The sequence below is a fragment of the Girardinichthys multiradiatus genome, chromosome 23 (genome assembly GCF_021462225.1).
Source record: "Girardinichthys multiradiatus isolate DD_20200921_A chromosome 23, DD_fGirMul_XY1, whole genome shotgun sequence".
Taxonomy (NCBI): domain Eukaryota; kingdom Metazoa; phylum Chordata; class Actinopteri; order Cyprinodontiformes; family Goodeidae; genus Girardinichthys; species Girardinichthys multiradiatus.
Genome location: NC_061815.1, coordinates 39,519,411 through 39,541,136, shown reverse-complemented (window position 1 = coordinate 39,541,136; position 21,726 = coordinate 39,519,411). Strand labels below are relative to the sequence as shown.

Genomic DNA, 21,726 nt, shown 5'->3' with positions numbered 1-21,726 from the left:
TACTGTCAATGAATCAAGTTGATGAATAGTAGCTTCAAGGCAAACCGGGCCCAGTGTGCTTTGTATAGTATAGAGATTATACCACACACAGTCATCGAGGACAACAGATTAAGTCTCTGGTTTTCAGCGGCACACTTTAACAATCCTTATATGTTGTCAGCTATACGGGAGTCCCAGATCATGCAGCGGGAGCGCAAATCTAAGCTGCAAGTGGAACGCCAAATGGAGGAACGTCAGAAAAAGCTTGAGGAGCAGCGGAGGAAGGAGGAACAGAAACGATTGGCTGTGGAGGAGAAAAGGAAGCAGAAGCAGGAAGAAGAAAAGGTAAAACGTTAAGAATTGTTTTATTACAAATATTTTTATTTATTTATTAATTTTCAAACAATTAGGTCCTGGTACATTTGTTCTGGCTGTAGTGCAGTGACAGCAACAGTGAAGGACATCTTTATATTTGTACCCTTCTTCTTCTATCTAGAGGCCAGTCACTGGATGAAGACAATGACTTTGTTTTCTTTTGCTCTGTCCTTGTCATTCTTTAGGAGCACTATGAGGCAGTTATGAGACGAACATTAGAACGCAGTCAGCGTGTTGAGCAGAGACAGAAGAGGTGGTCTTGGGGAGGACTGTCTGCAGACCAAGAAGGACGAGCAGGTAGAGGGACCTGGCGGTTTATAAATGCTGTTGTAGTTTTGTGTTGTTTAAAAAAAAAAAAAAATATGTCTCAGAACAAGACATGAAGGTCATCAAGTTGGTTAGTTCACATTTCAGCAGAAGTAGGAGTTGACGCTTGTCTAATGTGAATCCAATGTTTTGGTCAAAATAACAGCATTCTTGCCTACTGTGTGGTACATTGCCTTGCAAAAGTCTTCATACCCAGTTAAATATTTCCACATTCTGTCGTTATAACTACCAAATGTCATTGTATCTTATGGGGACTTTACGTGGGAGAAAATATATGGCTCTCAAAAAAAAAATCCAGAATGTTTGGTGTAAATTTGTATTCTGTCCCCTTTACTTGGTTACCTCTAAATCAAATCCACTTCAGCCACATTGCCTTCATAAGTCACCTAAATATTACCTCTGCCAAAGAGGTTTTGTTTTTGTCGACGTTCGTTTGCTTTTTTCTGCCTGTCTGTTTGCAAAATATCTCAAAAAATAATGAATGGATTTGGATAATTTCTTCAGGCAAGGTGTGTATTAAGGACAAGGAACAAACTATTGGATTTTAGTGGTGATGTGAAGCTCCATCTGGATCCAGGATTTTGAGGGGACCTCAAAACAAGCTCTGGTGCAGTTCACTTCTGGTGTTAATACGAACCGGCATCGATCCGACCCAACTGCAGAGAATGTATATCTCTTTGGACTTAAACAAGCTACTGTATCCGGTAGCATAATTGAACGTTGTACTGAAATCCTACCTGATCAGCCATCTGCTGCTTAGCAACGCTGCTGCCAGCATGCCGTGGGTCAGGGCACGCCGAGCACATCGCCTCCTTCAGCTTGCAGCACGCTATCACCGAAATTTGTTCCAAAATTAGAAATAGAACGTCGCAAAACCTGTGTTGAATGAGCTGCCCTGGACACTCAATGATTTTGCGGCTGTAATAACTGCACTAATATGCGGAACAAGTGCAGCAGGCATTATTTCCATGATAGTTTTCCTCCATTTCCATGTGTGTGCTCTGTCCCGCCCTAGTGATTTCTGTCCAACAGGTGCAACGATTATCACACGAAAAAAATAAACAACCGGACCAAAAGGACATTCCTCCTCTGAATATACCATTAATCATTGCTAGACCATGATGTGACAGCCAACATAGTTATGTCCTACTTTTTTTGGTCTACTAAAAAAAATTAAATAACCTGCATTGAAGTTTTTGGTTGTTACTTGACAGAATGTGAAACCATTCAACTGGTATGAATAGTTTAGAAAAATACTATAAAATACTGATGAACCTCTGTTTATTCAAATTGTTTAATTAACTTTCTGCATCATCATTGTTTTGTTAACTGGAAACATAAGAATTAACCACGTTACCATAGGGAGTCGGTGTCGTGTACCATATGTTGTGTACAGTATATCATTCTGTTTTTTATTTGAAGGACGTGTCCCATCCTCATGTTTTTGCTCCTGTCTGAGAGCTGTGTTTTCCCACAGGAGATTCTGACGCCAGCATCTCCTCTCCAGTAGCTATAGTTGTCTCCACTCCCTCGCCAGAAAAGCCACCAAGGAGTGGACAAGGTTTTGTTTAATTTGTTTACCTTTGTACAGCATGGACTGTCACTGGCACCACAAATGGCTTGGTTACCATCTGTCCTTTCAACCAGCACATGTTGTCCCATCTACACCTTGCCTGCATTCTAACTGGCACTTTTTCACTAACAGTTTTTATTTTTTTTTTTTAAGGCATTTGTCATGAAAGTTCCTTAACTTTGGTCATTAGCTGCACGTGTGGCGCTCTCACTCTCACTGTTGAGTTGGTTTGGGCAAAATAATCGATTTACTCCTGTTTGTTATTTCTTCTTGTTCCCAAAATGTCACCTTTATCTTGGCAGTCAGGCTGCTTTAGGCGGTCTTTAGCTACTGAAAAAGCTCTACGGCAAAAAAAGAAAAACACCCTTTAACGAGAAAGCATTATTTTACTTGTTTCACACACATATAACACACATGCAGGGCATAAAGAAACTCAATCAAGTATAAAAACAGAGACAGAAAATCAACATGTCAGCTCTCCTTCAGTGAATACAATGCTAAATATTATGAATTTATCAGCCATTACTGCTAAACCTCCAAAGCCTATTATAGGATATATTATGAGTATATTGTAAAGAAAAGGAACAGCAGGTAGATATATGGTGTAGCAGTAGAGCTGTACCATATATTGCAAATTTTTTTTTTATCACAAAGTCACTATGCTTTATCAGTTTCACAAAGAACTGTCTGGACTGCTATAAATGTTACCTTAATTCTAATTGTATAATTACCATCCTTCTAGGGTGACTATGCCAGTCATATACAGGTACATCTTAAAAATTAGAATATAGTGAAAAAGTTCAATATTTTTGTCACTCATTGTAGAAATTGAAACTTGTATACAGATTCATTACCTGCAAAGGCCTTTCAGTGTGGGTCACTAAGCTGCACAACCATTGGGAAAACTGCTGATTTGACAGATGTCCAGGAGAAAGTAATTCACACCCTCCACAAGGAGGGCAAGCCACAAAAGGTCAGCGGTAAAGCAGCTGATTGTTCAGCGGGCTGCATTCATATATTCATAGAAAGTTGAGTGGAAGGAAAAATGTGGTAGCAAAAGATGCTTCTGCAATAGGGATAACCACAGTCTGCAGATGATTGTCAAGGAAAAGCCATTCAAGAATTTGGAGGAATGGACTAAGGCTGGAGTCAGTGCATCAAAAGCCACTACGCACGGACGAATCCTACACGTGGGTTGCAAGCGTCTTATCTGGGTTAAGGATGAAAAGAACTGCACTGTTTCTTGGTCTATGCAACCATCTACCAGGAAATGTTAGAACACTTCATGCTTTTTCCTGCTGACAAGCTTTATGGAGATGCAGATTTCATTTTCCAGAAGGACTTATCCACACTGCCAAAGTTACCAAAAGCCACTTCAAACTGGCCCGACCTGAACCCCACAGAGAACATATAGGCTATTGTCAAGAGGAAGATGAAAGACACCAGACCCAACAATGCAGAGGATCTGAAGGCTGCTATCAAAGCAACCTGGGCTTCCGAACACCTCAGCAGAACCACAGGCTGATCACCTTCATGCTACTCTGCATTGATTCAGTAATTTATGCAAAAGGAGCCCCAACCAACTGCATAGAAATCAACATATTTTTAGAAGCCTCTTTAAAATATCCTTTTTTATTGATATTATGTAATATTAGAATTTTCTGAGACACTGAACTTCGGGGTTTTCATTATTTGTAAGCTATAATCATCAAAACTACAAGAAACCTATGTGTTTCACTCTTTAAAAAAAAAAATATATTGAACCTTTTCACAACTTTTTCAGATGTACCTGTATGTGGTGATGCTTTTTTGTTTTATGCACCTGAACGTTTTAGAAGGATCATCAAGATGTTCTGGTAAAGCCGATAAGAAGTTACACTTAGGTTGCTAAAACAACAGATTCAGCCGGTCCATCTTGTTAAAAAAAGAAATAGGTTACATTTGTTTCTAGCAGCGTGGGATAAAATACTCGCTGTCTCTGCCCTATATTTGCATCAAACTCAAATCATAGACTTCAACACTTTAGTTAGATATTTATTTATCACAACGAATATCGTCAGCATGACTTTCACCAACATTATGGTGTGTTTTGCTGGTACTATCCAGCCCAAGACAGCATGGGGTTGTTTTCATACTGGTCCTGGTGATTTTGCCACTTCACTATTTGGTACCTTTGCAGTTTTTGTCTTTTTTATTTTTTTGTACCTACAATAAGTAGTCTAGTGTTGAAATGTGATTGTGAGAATCTATTACATATTATCGTCCCTCAAGAGGGGTTGCTTTGGTTTGAACGAGATTCATTATCGTCTCTCATATTTAAAATGCTTACTAGTATGAGTGGGATCAGAACCAGAATCAATGTAAATGGGGTATATTATAAAATGGTGAGAAAATGATTTACCATTGAAATAAATTATGTAAGATTTAACCTTTTTTGTTAACAATCACCCTAATTAATCAGACATTTTTAAGTACCAAGAAAAATAAAAATATAAACACAATGGTTTAGGTACTCTGGTACAAAGTGTGAAGAAACAACAGAGCAGTTTCAGACCCTTGGAGGACAGAATATTCAGATCACACTATAGTTTATAGGATTTGACTTCATAGACATGTGAGACATTTGCTCAGAATTTCAAACATCTGCCAGCTGCTTATTTGCTCTTTGTTCCTCTTTCTTTGGCCCAGTGTAATGGATACAAATGGGGTTATTGATTCAAGTTATTGCTTTAGGTAAAATTGCCCAGCCCCACAGCTACGCATATCCAGGTGGCATAGGCTACGTAGCATTGAAGCTAAGCTTTTCAAGTGAAATTCAACAATCGACTACTATTGTGTTTGCCACAATAAGGTTTTGTTGATGCTTTCTGCTTGTGGTTGGTTAAACCCAGCATCTGTTGTCTGCTGACCACAAACTGGTCTCTGATGTTCTGGATTTATATTGTATTAGCTGAATGTTGGCGGTGTTTATAATTATAAACTCATGTAAATAAATTGATATGGAAGTAAACCTGATTAATGAAGCAGATTATGCTCTTTTCCTCTTAAAGGAATTAGAAAGTAGTAGAACCTTGTAGTCCCTTGTCTGCACCTGAAATCCCTTCCCTGTTGCCTGGCCTCCTGTGTAAATCCCTCCTCCCTTGTCTGTTCTTCCTTCTTGCCCTTAGCTGACAAGCGCTCCACATCCACAACTAACCTGAAACAGCCGCCCGAGGCTGGCATCAGCAAACGTTTATCCTCCTCCTCTGCCGCCCTTGGTAAATCACCTGACAAAAGTAAGTCCTTCCCTCCCTCCCTCCCTCTTTTTCCTCCTTCTCTCCGATTCCTTGACTAACAAGGTTTCTTCAAGCCTCCACCTCTGTCAGTACTAATTGTATAATAAACTCTGACCCCAATGTTTACATATCAAGTGGTTATAACAGTCTGTTGCTGGTGTGCAGAGAAGTTGTTGAGAGCTTTTCAGATTGCCTCTTTGGTACTTGGGTCCCTGAAACTCTGCTGCCTGTTTTTATTAATTGTCTCTTTTTAAGTCTTGAATTAAATGTCTAAAACAAATGCATAGTTTTAGTCAACAAATGGTAGTGTGTCTTCACTGTCTAGCATTTTTACTATTGTTTTTTTAAAGAAACATTTGATTTACAGTAAAGATTTTAGCTCTGGAATGCAGAAATAAATTTTGCTTTATACAGGAACAAAATAAATATACACGTGTATCTCAGTTAATTTGTATGTCTTTCAAAGGTTAATTGACAGGAGTGACTACAAGTAAAAAAGTGAAATACATATTATGAAGACCAATTTAAAAACAGGAATTTTAACAACGTAAATGCTAGCCTTCTCAAAATATGTCTGTGTACTGTACAGTATATTTATTCCATACTTGGTCAGGGATTCTTCTACTTGAATTACTGTATAAATTGGATGTGGCATGGAGGTTGCGGGTGCACAGTCTTTTGTTACACTTTTTCCTTCCACTCAACTTTCCAATAATATTCTTTGGACATAAGACTCTGTTCTTTAGCAAATGCCTATTGTGGCTTACCCTCCAGGTGAAGGAAGTCCCTGACTATCTGATTGACATCTGTCAAGTCAGCTGTTTTTCCATGATTTGTATAGGCCATTACATATCTGTATTCACAGTTCTAGTTTTGGGTTTTCATAACTATTACCTATAATGATTAAAACTTCCTGAAATAAACACTTCATATTTATTTGTGCAATAGATCAATATATGACTTTCAGTTTTTAATTTTGTTACTGAATATACTAACTTTTCAATATTGTTTTTTTTTAAGATGTTCCTTTTAAAAGGAGGTCGGGTGATTGAGACATTTTCCTCCTTCCCATTTAATTTTTATTAACTTCTTATTTGTATGCTGCCTTAAGTATAAGGCAGTAAAATAAGTAATGTCTAAAAGACTTTTCTTATATTTCCAACACTTTATTTTCATCTAATTTCATCTGTGGGTGTTTGATTATTGTCTCTCAGGTGTTAGGACAAGGAGTTCATCTTGTAACCGGTTGCCAAGCAATGGCATTGATGCTCAGGCCAGTAAGGAAGATGGCAAAAAGCTTCAGGTGGAACAGACAGGTGCAGACGATCCCCTCTCTTCTATCCTTGTTATGCTTTCAGAACTAAGTCTGGATCTATCACATCACTTATCAGAGCAAACCTTTAACTCTGAAACTGTGGTTTTGAAAGAAAAAGTTAGCTTAGATGGTGGAAAAGCTTGTATGTGTGTTTAGCCATTATCTCTTAAACAAGGACATCAGCTGCTGCCAGCGCTAACCCTGGTGACTTGCATAAGGCCAGATGAAGTGCACATGACTCATAAACTCTTTCCTTTTTTTACTTGTTAACTCCCTCCCAGTGTCTGGTTGGCTATAACTCCACTCTCATGTCTGTAGGCCGTTCTGTGAAGAAGAGAAGTTCCTCCCTCACACGAGTAAGTGTGGGCAGAGCACAGACCCCTTCCAAGCCTGATAAGGGGACAACGGATGATCAAGGTGGCTAGCATGTAAAATCAGCATGCATTGCTCGGGTCTCATCCTTTTTAATAACAAGCATTCTGCTCTGATGGCTTCCTTTTTCTAAACTTTTGAGAGGAATGTTTATACAAGTTGAGTGTTGCTGAGCTCATGGTTGGTTTTCCTCTAAACGTCTGGCTTGTGTTCTCTCCTATAACCTCTTTCTCATTAAATGGCGTATTAATCTTAAAGCAGATGCTATTTTTCCATTATGCTGCTTTTGATTCTGATAAAATATTTAACATTTCTGCTTTCCTACCCAACCAGATCCAACCCTGTTCAGCTTTTTCTGATTCAGTTCATTTCTTGTGACTTTTTCATTACTAAGCATCAGCACAGGAATGGTTCTGTTGTGTGGTGTCTGCTCTAACAGTTTTTTGTCCTGTTGAATCAAAGTGATGGTTGTTTTCGACCTTCAAGATGACGTCATTGCTGGATTTAACATGGTGCAGCTTCAGTGTGGTGTCTGTCAGTGCCGTCCTTCCACAGCAGCACGAACGCTCAGAAGCAGCAGCAGCTTGTTGCAGTCGCTGTGTTGCTGTTAACCACAAGTGCCTTTTTTGTTTGTGTTTCTTTGACATTGCCTATTTGTGCCCGTGAAATTCTAATAATGGTATTGTCTTGTACGAATGTGTTTTTCTGTGTGGAGAACTGTGGGTTAATGAAGCAGAACGTTACAACCATAAATCCTCTTAAACACGGACTTCCTTGGCCCAACCGTGTCTAGGAACAATTAAAAACTGAGATTTGAACCTGAATTAAAGACCGTTCTTCATGGATGTGTCACCAGCAGATGTCGCTTCAGAAAGGGGTTTAAATAGAAATGGGAATCTACATCACCGGTTAAAACGCTAGTGTTTAGTGACGTTACAAAAGTATTCATACCACTGGAACTTATCCCATTTTGTCACATTACAACTGGCATATGTCACTGTATTTTACTGGGATTTTACGTGTCAGACCAACACAAATAGATGTAATATAAGAAAAATAATATATCCTTTTAAAGATGTTTTTTAATTGAAATAAATGTATTTAATTTCTTAAAAAAGCTGAAAAGTTTGCAATGCATTTTATTTATACTTAATCTGATATCCTTACATTAAATCCAGTGCAAACAACTACCTTCAGACGTCAGCTAGTTAGTACATAGAGTTAATCTGTATTTGATTTCATCTCAGTATAAATACAGCTGTCCAGTAAAGGCCTCAGAGGTTTTTAAGAGAACATTACAAGAGAACAAACGGCACCATGAAGACCAAGCAACGTAGTCGACAGGTCAGGGGATAAAGTTTGGTGGGTGTTTAAAGCTGGGTTAGTATAAATCTACTAAAACTTAGTTTTTGTCATGAACTGACAGGTGTGCGAGTAGAGCATTAATTGAAGAAGCAGCCAAAATTAATCTGAAGGAGCTGCAGAGATCTAAACAGCAGGTGGAAGAATCCATCGCTAACAGGACAACTTAGTCAGGTACTCCCTACAAAACTGGCCTTTATTGAAGACTGTCAAAGAGAGAGCCATTTTTGAAAGAATGACATAATTGGTGTGTAAAAAGTCTGCCTCAAGCCATGAAGGAGACACAGAAAAATATGGAAGGTGTTCTGGTTAGATGATACCAGAATATGACTCGTTGCCAATGTGAAACATGGTGGTGGCAGCATCATTCTTTGGGGATATTTTTATTTAGCAGGAACAGAGAAGCTGCTCCGAGCTGATTGGACAATGGCTAAATACTGGATAATCCTGGAGGAAAACTTGTTAGAGGCTGATCTTAGCTGAAGTTTAACTTCCAGATAAGATCTCATTGTAACACATGACTAAGGTCATGTGTTACAATGACTCAGCCAACTTCCACACTGTCACAAAGGCTTTTCATCCAATCTGATGAACCTGAGCTATGATGCCAAGAAGAATAGGCAAAAAATATTAAACTCTTGATCTATAAAGCTGGTAGAGAAATACCTCAAAAACTACCTAAAATACTTTTATTTTAGTTGCAGTGAAAAGTATCAACTCTGTAGGCATGAATGCAAATTATCAGACAATTAGAAATCACTTTTCCTCTACTTTACAACTTATTCACTACGTTCTCTTGGTCGATAACATCAAGTTCTGATAAAAATGCATTGACGTTTGTGGTTGTGTAACAAAATGTTTAGAGGTATGAATGCTTTTTCAAGGCTTTGTAATTTTATCTTTGTATCTTAGGTTGCAAAACAGCCTAAATGGGGAATTTTCACTTTATCATTTATAAAAGCAGCACTTCTTTGTTTCTGTTGTGGTATAAGGATCCATCAGAGTGACTTTGTCCCATATTCTTTATTTGGATGTTTTATATTGGCCATATCTTTATGTCTACTGTAAAGATGTGCAGCAGAGGCTAAATAACTTTTGCATGGTCACATTCACTCACTCTGTCACTTCGTCTTTTCTCTCTTTTCACACAACCTTGTTATTCCTCCTTTTTCAAGATCAGTTAATGGTTATTTTTTTCATCAGCATTCCTCCATCAGGGAACCATTGATTCGGCCTCAATCTCATTTACCTTCTGTTTTTACTTATGTTCAGTTTCAGATCATTTATCTCTGTGCTCATCCATGGTGTCCTTTTATTGACGACAGCCTGTCACTAAATGTTGCTGAAAGCTAAAAGGATAACAGTTGATAAACCGTCCATGTATGATTACAGAGACATAACTTTTGGTTCAATATGATTCTCTCCTGTGAAATCACCTGGTGACTTTTCTGTTTGCCTTCATCCCCCCCCACTCTCATCCACCCATTCCTTCTTCTGCTGTTTTTCGGTGATTTTTCGGCCGTGTAGCCCGCAAGCCACCGGCCAGTACTGTGGATGAAGGGGTCCTTAGTCGCCTGCTCACTCCCACCCAGGCCTCACTAGCTAGGAGCAAGAGCGCCGCCGCCCTCTCTGCTGAAGGATCAGATGCTACAGGTAAACTCCACCTAGGAGACCCTGACTCAGAAGAAGGATGGCTGCATCAATACCCCTCTCCTGCCTATTAGAGAAGCTTAGGGTCTAAAAAGTACTTGCTTATTACTTAGTAATGCTTCTGTGGGCTCCTCCTAATGCTGTACTGCACACCTACATGCTTTTAATTCCCTTTGGCCTGAACTCGATGGTAGAATTACAGAAAAACGTTGTAAAAGCCTCCATTTTAGCAATCAGCTGTTTGCATACTAATTACTTGCCGTACGTTACACTCATGTGAGAGAAAGTATTCAGATGTCCTTTCAGTCCTGACACAATCGGCTGTTTGTTGAGCTGAGTTGTGCTGCAGCCTCGGCCATGAGCATTTCTCTCCATCTGAGGAGCCACATGGTCCATGCTGGGAGATTTACTCTAAGCTGATTACCCATTGGTTCTTGTTATGTCCGAAAAGGTTTGGTGTGTTTTTGTACACGTGTTCTGGTATTGAGGCCACGTTTCTGGGGATTTCATTGATATTTGAACATCTTATCTGGTTATTTCTGCTCTAAAGTCATAGCCAGTGTTTTATGTCACTGTGGATGATAGGAATACAAAACAGATAGCTCCTTGTATACTTTATGTTTTACGAAGCAAGGTCTTACTTTAGAACTGCAAAGTGTTTCTTTTTTATGTTGTGGTGATTATTGACCGGCCATTACAAACCCATTAACAACTATTGATCTACCAAGCGTAGGCCTAGGAGAAACATCGTCCACAGAAGTAGTGGTAGCTCGTGACAGGGTGTGTTAGTCATCGCTGCTGCTCAGTGTGCCGTCACAATGAATTACAAAGCTAGTTTGGATCGATGTTGTGGCAGGAAGAGTGCTCCAGGTCTCAGGATTATGACGGCTAATCCCACAATCTGACACAGCAAGCTGGTGCAGAATGCTATTTTCACTCCCAGCTGTAAACATGATTACCATGGTTCCTGACAGCTGCTACTATTCACATGGGCCAGTTTTTAAAAGTTAGTTTTAGTACTGCAACAATTTTCCATCATGCCATTCCTACAGTTTAAAGTGGATTTAATGAGATTCCAGAGAAAGTACAGGTGTGTCTGGAGTTTTCTCCAGCTAGATGAAGCAATAAGTAACACAGCCCTCCCCCTCCCCAATTTTTCATGACCGGCTCCAAACTAATTAGCAAATCAAATATTGAAAATTCTAATTTTTTTAAATGTACTTAATGCATCAAAAACTAAGACTGCCCAAAAATTTCCGTCTATAAACAGATAAAACAACAGCGTGTACTTTGATGTTGTTCTTGTGTTTAATAAAAAGCATCAGCTAAAGTTTAGGGACATATTTTATGTGCATACATTCTCATAGTACCTGTTAGTTTTGAGCTCAACAGAAAATAAAATATCACCTCTATCAAACAACCTGCAGCACATTTTTCCTCTTTTAATGTGTTCGACCAGAATAAATGGTCGAGAACGCCTCATCGATGCTTCTAAACATCTTATACGGTTCTGTAAAAAGTTCATGTAAATGCCTTGATTCAGTTAAACTGTGGTGTTTTCATTCAAGGTAATCGTAGCGAGACGTTTCATACCGTAACTTTTCTAATGTTTGTTGTCAAACCCAAAAGCACCAAATCCAAATTTTAGAAACGTTTTACACACAAATCACAGTCATACTCATGAAAAGTGTTTGGCTGGTGTTTTTAAAAAAGTCCTTGTAGTTCAGTGTGTGTTTTCAGTATGATGTCTGTTCTTTCATATTTTTAGTAGTTTTGTGTTCTTTGTGTTAGGATGTGCTTTGTGCTGAGATATTTATGTTGTGTGCAGAAGCTTTGGTGGATGCAGTGTGTGTTTGGGAATTTTGTTACATTGTTGCTCCTTGCTCATTGTATCTCCCAAAATTTAGAAATCAACCTACTGCCTGCTTAAGTGCTACATCTAACAAATTGCTCTTTGTGTGCTTTTGTTCCCTTACAAACCACTCTTCCTACAATTCCTCCAACCATCATCTGCTTCTCCATCTCTTTTTTCCTCCCCAAATCTCCCTCTGTTTTTCCATCAACTCTCTTCATTTGCTGCTTGCTGCCCAACTCGGTCGCTTCTCACTCCTTCCATTGGTTGTGCTCCCCTGGCCCCTGCGATGACTGTGTCTTTTACCAGAGTGTCACCTGTGTCCTCGTTCAGCCTCTGCCAGCCCCCTGAACCCACCGCACGGACCCGTGCGCAGTCGCAGCATTGACCGACAGAAGAGCGGCATGACCACCTCAAAGTCAGCGAGCGAAGCCCTCGACCCGTCTCTGGTGAGAGGTCTTTTATTGAAATCATTCTGCAATAACAGTTGCAGCCTATTACATTTTAATGTAGGTTATTTCAATTTAAAATAACTGTATCTGTCAGTGATTAGAATGTTTTTTAATGGAACGCTGATTGAGGGTACCTAGTTTGGACTTCTTGGATGTCGATGTAATCCAAACTGTATTCAAATTACACAGTGACTCACTGATGAAGGCGTCTGATGGACTTTTTTTTTTTTTGTGGTGGAAAAACTGTAAATTTGATTTTCGCCTCCTAATGGAGTTAACCTTTCAAACCATTTTTAATGGTTAACAAATTTGCTAGGTTTATAGTAGCCATTAATGAAAAAAAATTGTTTTTCAATGCAAGTTTTAGTTTTTTGCAGAGGTATTTAAACATAATGACACCAAATACAGGCCCTAACACTGAAAGAACTTTATTCTAGTAAAAACAAAATGACATCATAAACTAATTTATATGCACTTATTTACATTTGCCTGTCAAAGTACTTATGCAGGATGCTAACCATAGGCAAATGTTGGCCCCTCCTGTGCTTTGAACATTTCCGGTCACCTGTATGTTGAATTTGTTTATGCTTTGGATGATTAGTTTCCTACTCCCACACACAAGTTTACCTCTGTGTTCCAACTTGGTGGCCTTTGGTGCCTGGCTCTCCGTCAAAATCTGCCTGTTCTCAACCTCCTATGTGGTTGTGAAGGGCCTTATTGTTGTTGCACGAAACAAAGGGATCCACAGTGGTCTGATTATGACCGGATCAGGCTATGCAAAGCAGACTCCACCCTGGTCAAGGAGCCTAATTTCAGAAGAGCAAGATTTCCACCTTAATGTATGAAAACATCTAACAGCTTCTGTGTGTGTTTTGAAAATAAAGTTGGGGCTTTGCGCCTTTTTTTTTTTCTTTTCAGTAAGAATAACTCCGGCCATTTAAATTGGCTTATACGTTGCCTTGCAGAGGAATTTGCATCCCGTGAACTGTTTCATATTTTCTCCAAGTTAAAATGACAGACTTTAAAACACCCAACTATGGAAAGGCATCATCACAGTATGATGCTGCGGTAAGAAGTACTACTGTTCAGTTCACCATCATAGGTCCGCTTCCTGTATCTGTTTTAAATTCAGGTCAATAAAATAGTTTAGAGATTAAAACATATTTAACTAAATGTCAGTACTATTAATTAATGTCTTAAGTTGTACGGTTAAAAAAATTCAGTGTTGATTTGAATATGAACTTTTGCTTTGCACAGCTATGAAGAAACGTTTTCTTTCAGAGACGATGGTAATCACATTTCATGCTAAAAGCTAAAACAGGTTCCTATAAGAACAGTCTGACATAGACATGGTGAGGCATTGGGGTGCACAGTGCTGCATCTTTATCTCTTCTGGAGTCACATGGATGACCTTGCTGGCAATCTGTTATCATGTCTACAGTGCTAAATAGAGCAATTGGACATGAATGAAATTTCACCCTAGGGGCCCATGTGGTTTCTAACATGTCAGTGTTTGTCCACCTGATTAGTATATTGGTTAATTAAGTACAAATAAGTGCTGTTTAAGGTCATTCTTTCATAGCCGCCTTGTTTTAAAAGAAATCTTTACTTGGGGATTTTCATTTAACTCATTGAAATCGTTTTTTCCTTAATACTACAGAAAGACAAACAATTAACATCACCTGGGGGCCAGCGTCCCGCCTCACCATCTACCTCCTTGGGACGCCATCGCTCACCATCCCCAGCGCCCAGCCCAACTCCAAAGAGAACTCCCTCCCCAGCAACAGCCAAGTAAGACTTTACACAGGTCCAGTCCCTTATTTTGATTTAATTCTAAATGAAGAATTGTAACCCACTGAGTTTTACCTCTGACAGGCAAAGTCCCAAGATGCGTCCACCTTCACCGACTGCGATGAAACAGCGTCCCCCGTCTCCCCAGCCCACATTAGCGAAGCCCCCACCCATCCAGAAACCATCTCTCACTCCAACAGGACCACCGACGTTGCGAAAGAGGGACTCCAAATCCAAGGATCTAGGTCCTGTTCAGCCTGTGACTCCACAGGCCTCTGATGCCAGTAAGACCAAAGACAAAGATGGTGAGCTGTGACCTGTTCAGTTTAGTCTATTTATATAGTGCCTGTTCACAATATGTTATCTAAAGGTAATTTACAAAAAAGCCGTCCAGTTTATTTTTAGCAGATTCAACTCTAGCCACTTCAAATTATTTTAGTACAGTCCAACCATATAGTCCAGTTCAGATTGAACAAACCAGTGTAACTCTCATTGTATAACACACCTCAGTCAAATTCAGTCGGTCTCTTAATGGTAGTTACTAACAAGCTCTCCAAGTAAGCCCAGCTGATCACTATGAGTGTTGACTGATGATAATGAGGCCAAAACAGCATAAATTTATTATAAAATGCAGCCTAACTGGCTTAGCTGACAGTGTCACTAGTCAGCCCACAAAGATTAAAACTCGGGCATCTAGATCTGGTTCATCCAGAAATGCAAAATTTCACAGCATCTCTTAGTTACGTTGGTCCAAACAGATGTCTGCTTTGTCAGACTAGAGAAACATTTGTTCTCTGGTGTTGTGGCAGGTCTTGTTCTAAGCCTTTACCTCCGAATGACCAGGTTTCCTTTATTCTTTAGTAAGTAAAATATCTAACTATCCCTTCTTGACCTATATACCATGTACCTGTTTCCACCAAATTAATGGACTGTAAACGGAAGTACATAAAATACAGGGTCCTTTGTTCGCTTTATGAAATCCAGCAACGTTTTAACGGGGTGAAATCCCTCTAAAATTGAACAACCCATGTGGAGAAAAACATTCTGTGTTAATAAACTACCATAAATAACAAAAAGTCTTGTTTTTGTTGCACATTGGCATGGAAGCACTTTTGCCTGCATTAAATCCGCTCAGAGCAGACTTATGTCCCAGCTGGAGCCACATCCTGTTTGTTTGTTGTTGCTTCTGCCACCCTCTGGACAGAAACATGTACTGCAAAATAAATTAGCAGATTAAAAATTATTTGGACTGAGTACTTGAAAGCTGTGAAAACCAAGTTGCTTCATGATTAAAAAAATAAATATTTATTGTTGAGAATATTTGTTTGGTAGGCTATATAAGGAAAGATCCGTTTATATGTAATTATCAGTCTGTGCCTTTCAACTTAGCCATGTAGGCTCTAAAGTATTAAAGGATAAATGCTAAGAAATTCACTACTTTGCAAAAGTGTTCACACCCTCTTAAATGTCTGTATTACAACTGCAAAGTGTTATTATTGTTATGGGATTTTAGCTGCTAGACCAACAGTTTTTTTCAATCCAAATGCATTCAACTGGAGACGTTTTTAAGGTTTGCCTCTTCCTACTTTGAACATCTTGAGACTTAGGTTTTGGCAATTTTTTCCAAAAAAGCTCAAACTCAGGCATATTAGATGGAGTGTGTCTGTAAACATGCATTTTCAAGTGATGCCCCAGATTCCCAATTGGATTTAGGTTTGAACTTTGATTAGGCCATTTTACCAAATGAGTGTGCTTTCATCCAGTTCCATTGTAGTTCTGGCTGTATGTTCAGTGTTGTTGTCCTGTTGGAACGTAACCATCCGCCACATTCTTGAGTGTTTTGCCCCTTGCAACATTTTTTCCAGTCTTGTCTTGTATTTAGCTCCATCCATCTTGCAATCAACTCTGACCCCTGCTAATTTAAAACATTCCCACAGCATGATGCTGCCACCCATGTGTTGTAGAATTTTCCATGTAGGTCAAAGAGTTCGATTTCAGTCTCATCTAACCAGGGCTCCTTCTGTCACAGGTTTGCTGTTTCCTTCATTTTCCTTTCAAATCCCAATTATGCGCCACTTTGTGTTGATTTATCACGTAACTAAATAAAAAAAACTAGGTTAAAGTTTGTGGATGAAATGTGACAGAAATTTAAAAGGACAGGACGTTTAAAATGCTTTTGCATAGCATTTTATACCAGTGCCCCTAAAATTTTAGTTTGTTTTATTATGTTCTCTAACTCGCTAGACTAAAGACTAAAGTTTTAGATCCATATCGGGACTTCTTTACCTACAAGTGTCGCTCTCTCCTCTGTCATTTTTCGTTGTCAGGTAAAAGAACTTATATCGTTCCTTTGGGGCTGTATTGGATTGGAAAACGGAGAAAGTCATATTAACGGAAAGTGCTAAATTTATCTCATGCATTGACTTTTCTTCCTGTCAGACTCAAAGACGACCGGCACTAACTCAGCTGCTGAGGCGGCCAAGATCTTGGCTGAAAATCGAAGACTGATGCGGGAGCAGAAGGAGCGAGAGGAGCAGCTTAGGATACAGAAGGAGGAAGAGGAGAGGTGAGATTACTGCAGCAGTGAGACACATAAGTTATATATTACTGTTTAGTTTTACTGTTTGATAAATACAAATGTTTGTTTCTTATGGCTATTAAAAAGTGTAACTTTACACGATATAACCTATTCAGATTTATTCATGTTTTGATCCAAGTACAACTGTTTCCTTATCTAGGCAGAGAAAAGAAGAAGAGGAGCGTTTAGCTGAAGAGGCTCGACTTAAACGCCTGGAGGAGGAGAAGAGATTGGCCGAAGAGAGGAAAATAAAAGAAGAAGAGGAAGCTCTTCTAGCAGAGGAAGAAAGAAAAAGGATGGAAGAAGAAGAAGAACTGAGGCAGGTTGAGCTCCAAAAGGAACGAGAGGAGGCCGAGGCCAAGGCCCAGGAGGAGGCAGAGAGAGTCCGTCAGGAAAGAGACCGCATTATGCAGCAGAACCAGCAAGAACGAATGGAGAGGAAAAAGGTAAAATGGATGGATTGATGAAGAATGCAAGCAGATTACATTTCTTTAACCAAGGGTTGGTACACTGTCTACAAAACTATGAAAACTGAAAAAGAGTATGGAAAAAGGATGTATTTACACTCATCCCATTGTCTTATCCATCCTTCCCTCCTTACTCCTTTCTTTCCTTCCTTGCTTGTAACCTTTTATTCCTTTTTGTCTTTGCTACCATCGATCCATTCTTTAGTGTTTTATAGCTTAAAATAAAAATAAAGTACTGAGAACTCTGGAAATGTCTAAAATTTCTAAATGGAAACTCATAGAAACCTTGTTTATCTTATAAAAACATTAGTGGAATAAATCTTGATGTGATTTTTGTCCTTTTATTTTCAGAGAATTGAAGAAATAATGAAGAGAACCAGAAAAGGGGACCAAAATGACTTGAAGGTGAGGTTACCTTCAGTTAGCATATTCCGGCTGTTTTAAAATGTTCAAGCTGCTTTCAGTGTTTCTCTGAGTGTTGACTGATGCCTTGATTATTTCTGATGCTTAGAGAGACGACGACGATAAATATGCACAGGAGAACGGAGACGAAGGTGAGGATGAGATGAAAAGTGAAACCAAAGGCAAGTGTGCCCCTATTGTCACATTTAAGTCATTTTTGCATTTATATCTGCGTGAATGTGAGACAAATATAGAGCCATACCTTGTTCAAACAGATGACGTAACCATGATGGGTGACCAGGACAGTTTGTCCTCTGGTGATGGTGTAGTTAGCCAGGAAGGCGGTATGAATGGAAATCCAGAGACTGAAGACAAGGAGAACTCCAACGGCACAACCGCTGAGGAGACTCAGGCAGGAAGGTATGAAATCAAGAAACACAACACTGCATCAGACTTCTTCCTCACAGTAGTTTTCCTCAGATGAATGCATAAAACAGGAAATGTTCCTGTAGATTTAAAATAGATTTTAAGGTGTAATCCCTTTTCTTATGGTTATATCAAACTCTCCCCTGATCCCTTGGCACCAATTCAGGCAGTGCTTAAAATATTTCATTGACAAATGGGTCGCTTTTTCAAGCAGCTGATGTGTTTTTGATCATTCATTTAAAGAACACCTCGTTGACCTTTTTAAAGCTGTATGTAGTCTGAAGTTTGACCAATGAACTATTAGAAATCACATGGGCAGCTCACAGAAACAGGATTCCCAGCAACTCGTGTGTAATGACAAAGGTCCTGAGTTTGACAGAGCCGAATGTGGACCGAACTCCTAAATATGATTCCTACTTACAAAGAGTCATAAAGTATGAAATTTAAATCAAAATTTTTCAACATCTGGTTGGAAAGTTCTTCCCAACCATCCATTTGTCTGTCCATCAGTCTATCCATCGGTTGTTGGTCTATTTAACGTCTGTCAGTCTGTTTTTTTTTAGGTTTGCCTGACATCAGTAGAGATATCTATATGGTCATGGTGAATCTGACAATTTAGAGTCTGGAAAAGTAAGGACAATATATAGGAACCGCCTCTCCCATTAATGGTCCTCTCAAACTCTCCAGTCCAGTTCCTAAGAGCCGCCTCGTCGAGGGCTCAGAGTTCCTGAATGAAGAGGACTCCACCAAGGAGGGGTTGGTGTCCAGCCTCAACGGGAAGTCCAGCCAGTGGAGCTTTGAGGAGCTCATCGACACCAACGTCCACTCAAAGACCCGACCTCTGATCGAGTCAGAGGACTGTAACCAAGTTTTGATCAACTGTGACGGGAGTGCAGATGGGACCAGGGTGGCCTTTGAGGACAAGGGAACTTCTATCAGCACCCTGCACTCCTCTAATCAACCAATAGAAGCCATGTCAGGTGAGGTTTCGCTTCACTGCTTTAAACGCTGACTCTGTATAAACTCCCTGTAGACTAACTCTTGTTTTCATCTCTGCAGAGATTTGATGCTGCAGCTGTCGCTGAGAAGCCTCTTTTTGTTGCACTCCAAACTTTCCTTTCCAACTGAGATCCCTAAAAGAATCTTCTAGTCGTTCCAAACAGTTTCCACCTCTTCCTGCAGGAGGCGCACAAGACGAAATGGAAAGACCACCCTAAGTGCTGCATTTGCACCCAACACAATGAGGAAACGGATTTAATTACATTTATGTATATTAAAAAATGTCACGCTTCAGGGAAATGTTCATATTCCTCGTCTTTCCTCTTCCGTTTAGTTCTTTTCAATTTTGTGTCAAAAACTTTTTTTTATTTTCATTTTGTTAGGGGTGCATTCTTATAACTTATTAATTTTGGCTTTATCGTTGTTGTAATTATTGTTATATGTTTAGTCTTGTTTTTCTTGTATGACAATATTCCATGACACATGAAAGTCAGGCCATGTGAGTTATATTATAATTATTGAAAGAAATGTTAATACATCATTATTATTCTGTCTGGGTTTGGGTGGAAAGGGTTTTTGTTTTGCATGTGGTTCAACTAAATTTACTTGACCGGCTGCTTTTTGCAGCACCCAGCTACGTATGGCCTTACCTTTTATTCCCCAACTTTGAATGTTTTCTAAGTGCTAAAATGCATAATCGTCATGAAGGTCGTGCAAACACAGTTCAGCAACCTGCGCATGATGTTTCTGATGACGGCTTTTTCACCCTGTCCTGTTTTCCCCTTTTCTGGCCACTAGAGGGCTTCATAACCACAAAGGTGAAATGTTTTGACCTGGCACAGTTCGAGGATGTTGCAGAAGAGTGTTTATGTTGCATTCATGGTTAGTTTATGTGAATAGAACTAATGTTTACTAGCTTCCCTGTAATGGATCTGGTTTTAGTCTCAAACCCTATGTTTGCATCCAGCTGTTTGAATACCTGTAACTGTAACAAACTTGTCAAAGGGATAGTTTGGATTTTTTAAAGTTGTGTGAAAGTGTCTGTAATTTTTCCCTTATCTGCAGTAGACGGAGCTATTACTGATCAAAACTTCCCAGAACATCACTTGAAACAATCCGAGGTTTCTCTTCAGGATGGTATGTTTGTTGTGAACTCCATAGTTTACCTTTTGCTTAATCTAAAAATCAGATTTTCTTTGGGCTTTTCTTCTGCCTCAGTTTCACCTCCTTCCATTAGCTGCTACACCTGACAAAATGCATTTCAGTTCTTTTTATAGTTTAGAAATTGGCAGATTGTTTATGTTTGTATTTAAGTGTTATTACACTTTGTATATAACCAGTATTAGGCAAGTGAAGCCATGTTTAGGAAGGAGCGGCTCAGGTTGTGGGTTTTTTATATTGGTTACTGTTAGGTTTGAGATGGTTTGAGTGGTGCGCTGTGATTGGTTTAGCTCAGTTTGGCTTGTTTATGTTAGAACCCATAAATAAAACCCTCTAACAAAGAGACTCTGCAAAGCAAACGTCCAGCTGGAGTTTTACTAAATAATTTCCTTAAATCTGGTGAGCAGTGCTGCTAACATTAATCTCAGTTTCAGATTCTTCTGGATCAAATTAACGAAAACCAGCTGAAGTTTTTAGAGCCAGTTTGGTCCTTGGCATCATGTTTGAGCTGTGACACGAGTCGTTTTATATCCTGTCAAAAGATGGTGGCACATCAGCTCAGGTTTAATCTATCCTACTGCGGTAAAGGGGAACATCTTGTTGATTTCTATGTTTGTTTGTTTTTTCTGTTTCTTCATTTTCTTCTTGAAATGTGTTGAAACATTAAAAGTCCCTTTGCTTGAAAAATCCAAGTATGAGATTTGGTGGAGCTTGACATTTGCAGTGTTCTCTGATGGGTTACTAAAAACCTCTTTATACACGACAAGACTCTGAGCTTAAAACATTTCAACATTAACAAGCAAGATGATTGTTACAGAACTCCTTCATTACTTGCTCACCTTATCCCTAAGAGTTGCTTGCTTTCAGCATTCATTTTTATGAAGTCTTGGAGAAAACGCTCCGCCCTACACGAGATGACTTGTTACTGAGGAGTGGCTTCACTGTAAGACGAGTTGTGATATGTGGTATTTGTGATGTGTTTTAACTCTGTTCATTCAAATCCTTCCTGATCCGCTTCCCCGTCATGGGTAGATCCTGTTTATAGTTGCAGACTTTGTTTTTCAGTTCCTGCTGCATCTCTTAAGTACTAAACTTAAAGCTCTTTGTCTTCATATTATCTTTGATAGAATAGAAAGGTGCCTTAGTTTGAGATGTACTGTTTTTATTGCATTCTTACTGTTTACGGTGTCTTTACCTTGGCCTCGACAATCAGTCCACCCAACCAGGGCAACTCTGTGACTATAAATATTTCTCTGGAAGATCTGGTATAAACCCCCTTGTCTGCAAATAAAATCTGTACTGTAAATATATCTAAAGAGAACAGATATGATACAGACTGTTAAAAGAATAAAGTTTAAATGAAGCGAAAA

The 21,726-nt window shown here is 39.2% G+C and overlaps 1 protein-coding gene across 1 annotated transcript in view; it reads left to right on the top strand.

Annotated features, from left to right (window-relative positions):
* The window catches only part of map7d3 (MAP7 domain containing 3), a 36,443-nt gene extending 14,717 nt beyond the window's left edge, over nt 1–21,726 (top strand). The window contains 17 exon segments of the mRNA XM_047352924.1: nt 161–324; nt 540–651; nt 2,159–2,242; nt 5,422–5,529; nt 6,744–6,845; nt 7,163–7,261; nt 10,106–10,231; nt 12,390–12,529; nt 14,193–14,323; nt 14,408–14,628; nt 16,763–16,889; nt 17,062–17,347; nt 17,720–17,773; nt 17,880–17,952; nt 18,046–18,190; nt 18,884–19,176; nt 19,256–21,726. Of these exon segments, the coding sequence (XP_047208880.1) occupies nt 161–324; nt 540–651; nt 2,159–2,242; nt 5,422–5,529; nt 6,744–6,845; nt 7,163–7,261; nt 10,106–10,231; nt 12,390–12,529; nt 14,193–14,323; nt 14,408–14,628; nt 16,763–16,889; nt 17,062–17,347; nt 17,720–17,773; nt 17,880–17,952; nt 18,046–18,190; nt 18,884–19,176; nt 19,256–19,263 (2,273 nt within the window). The 3' untranslated portion in view covers nt 19,264–21,726.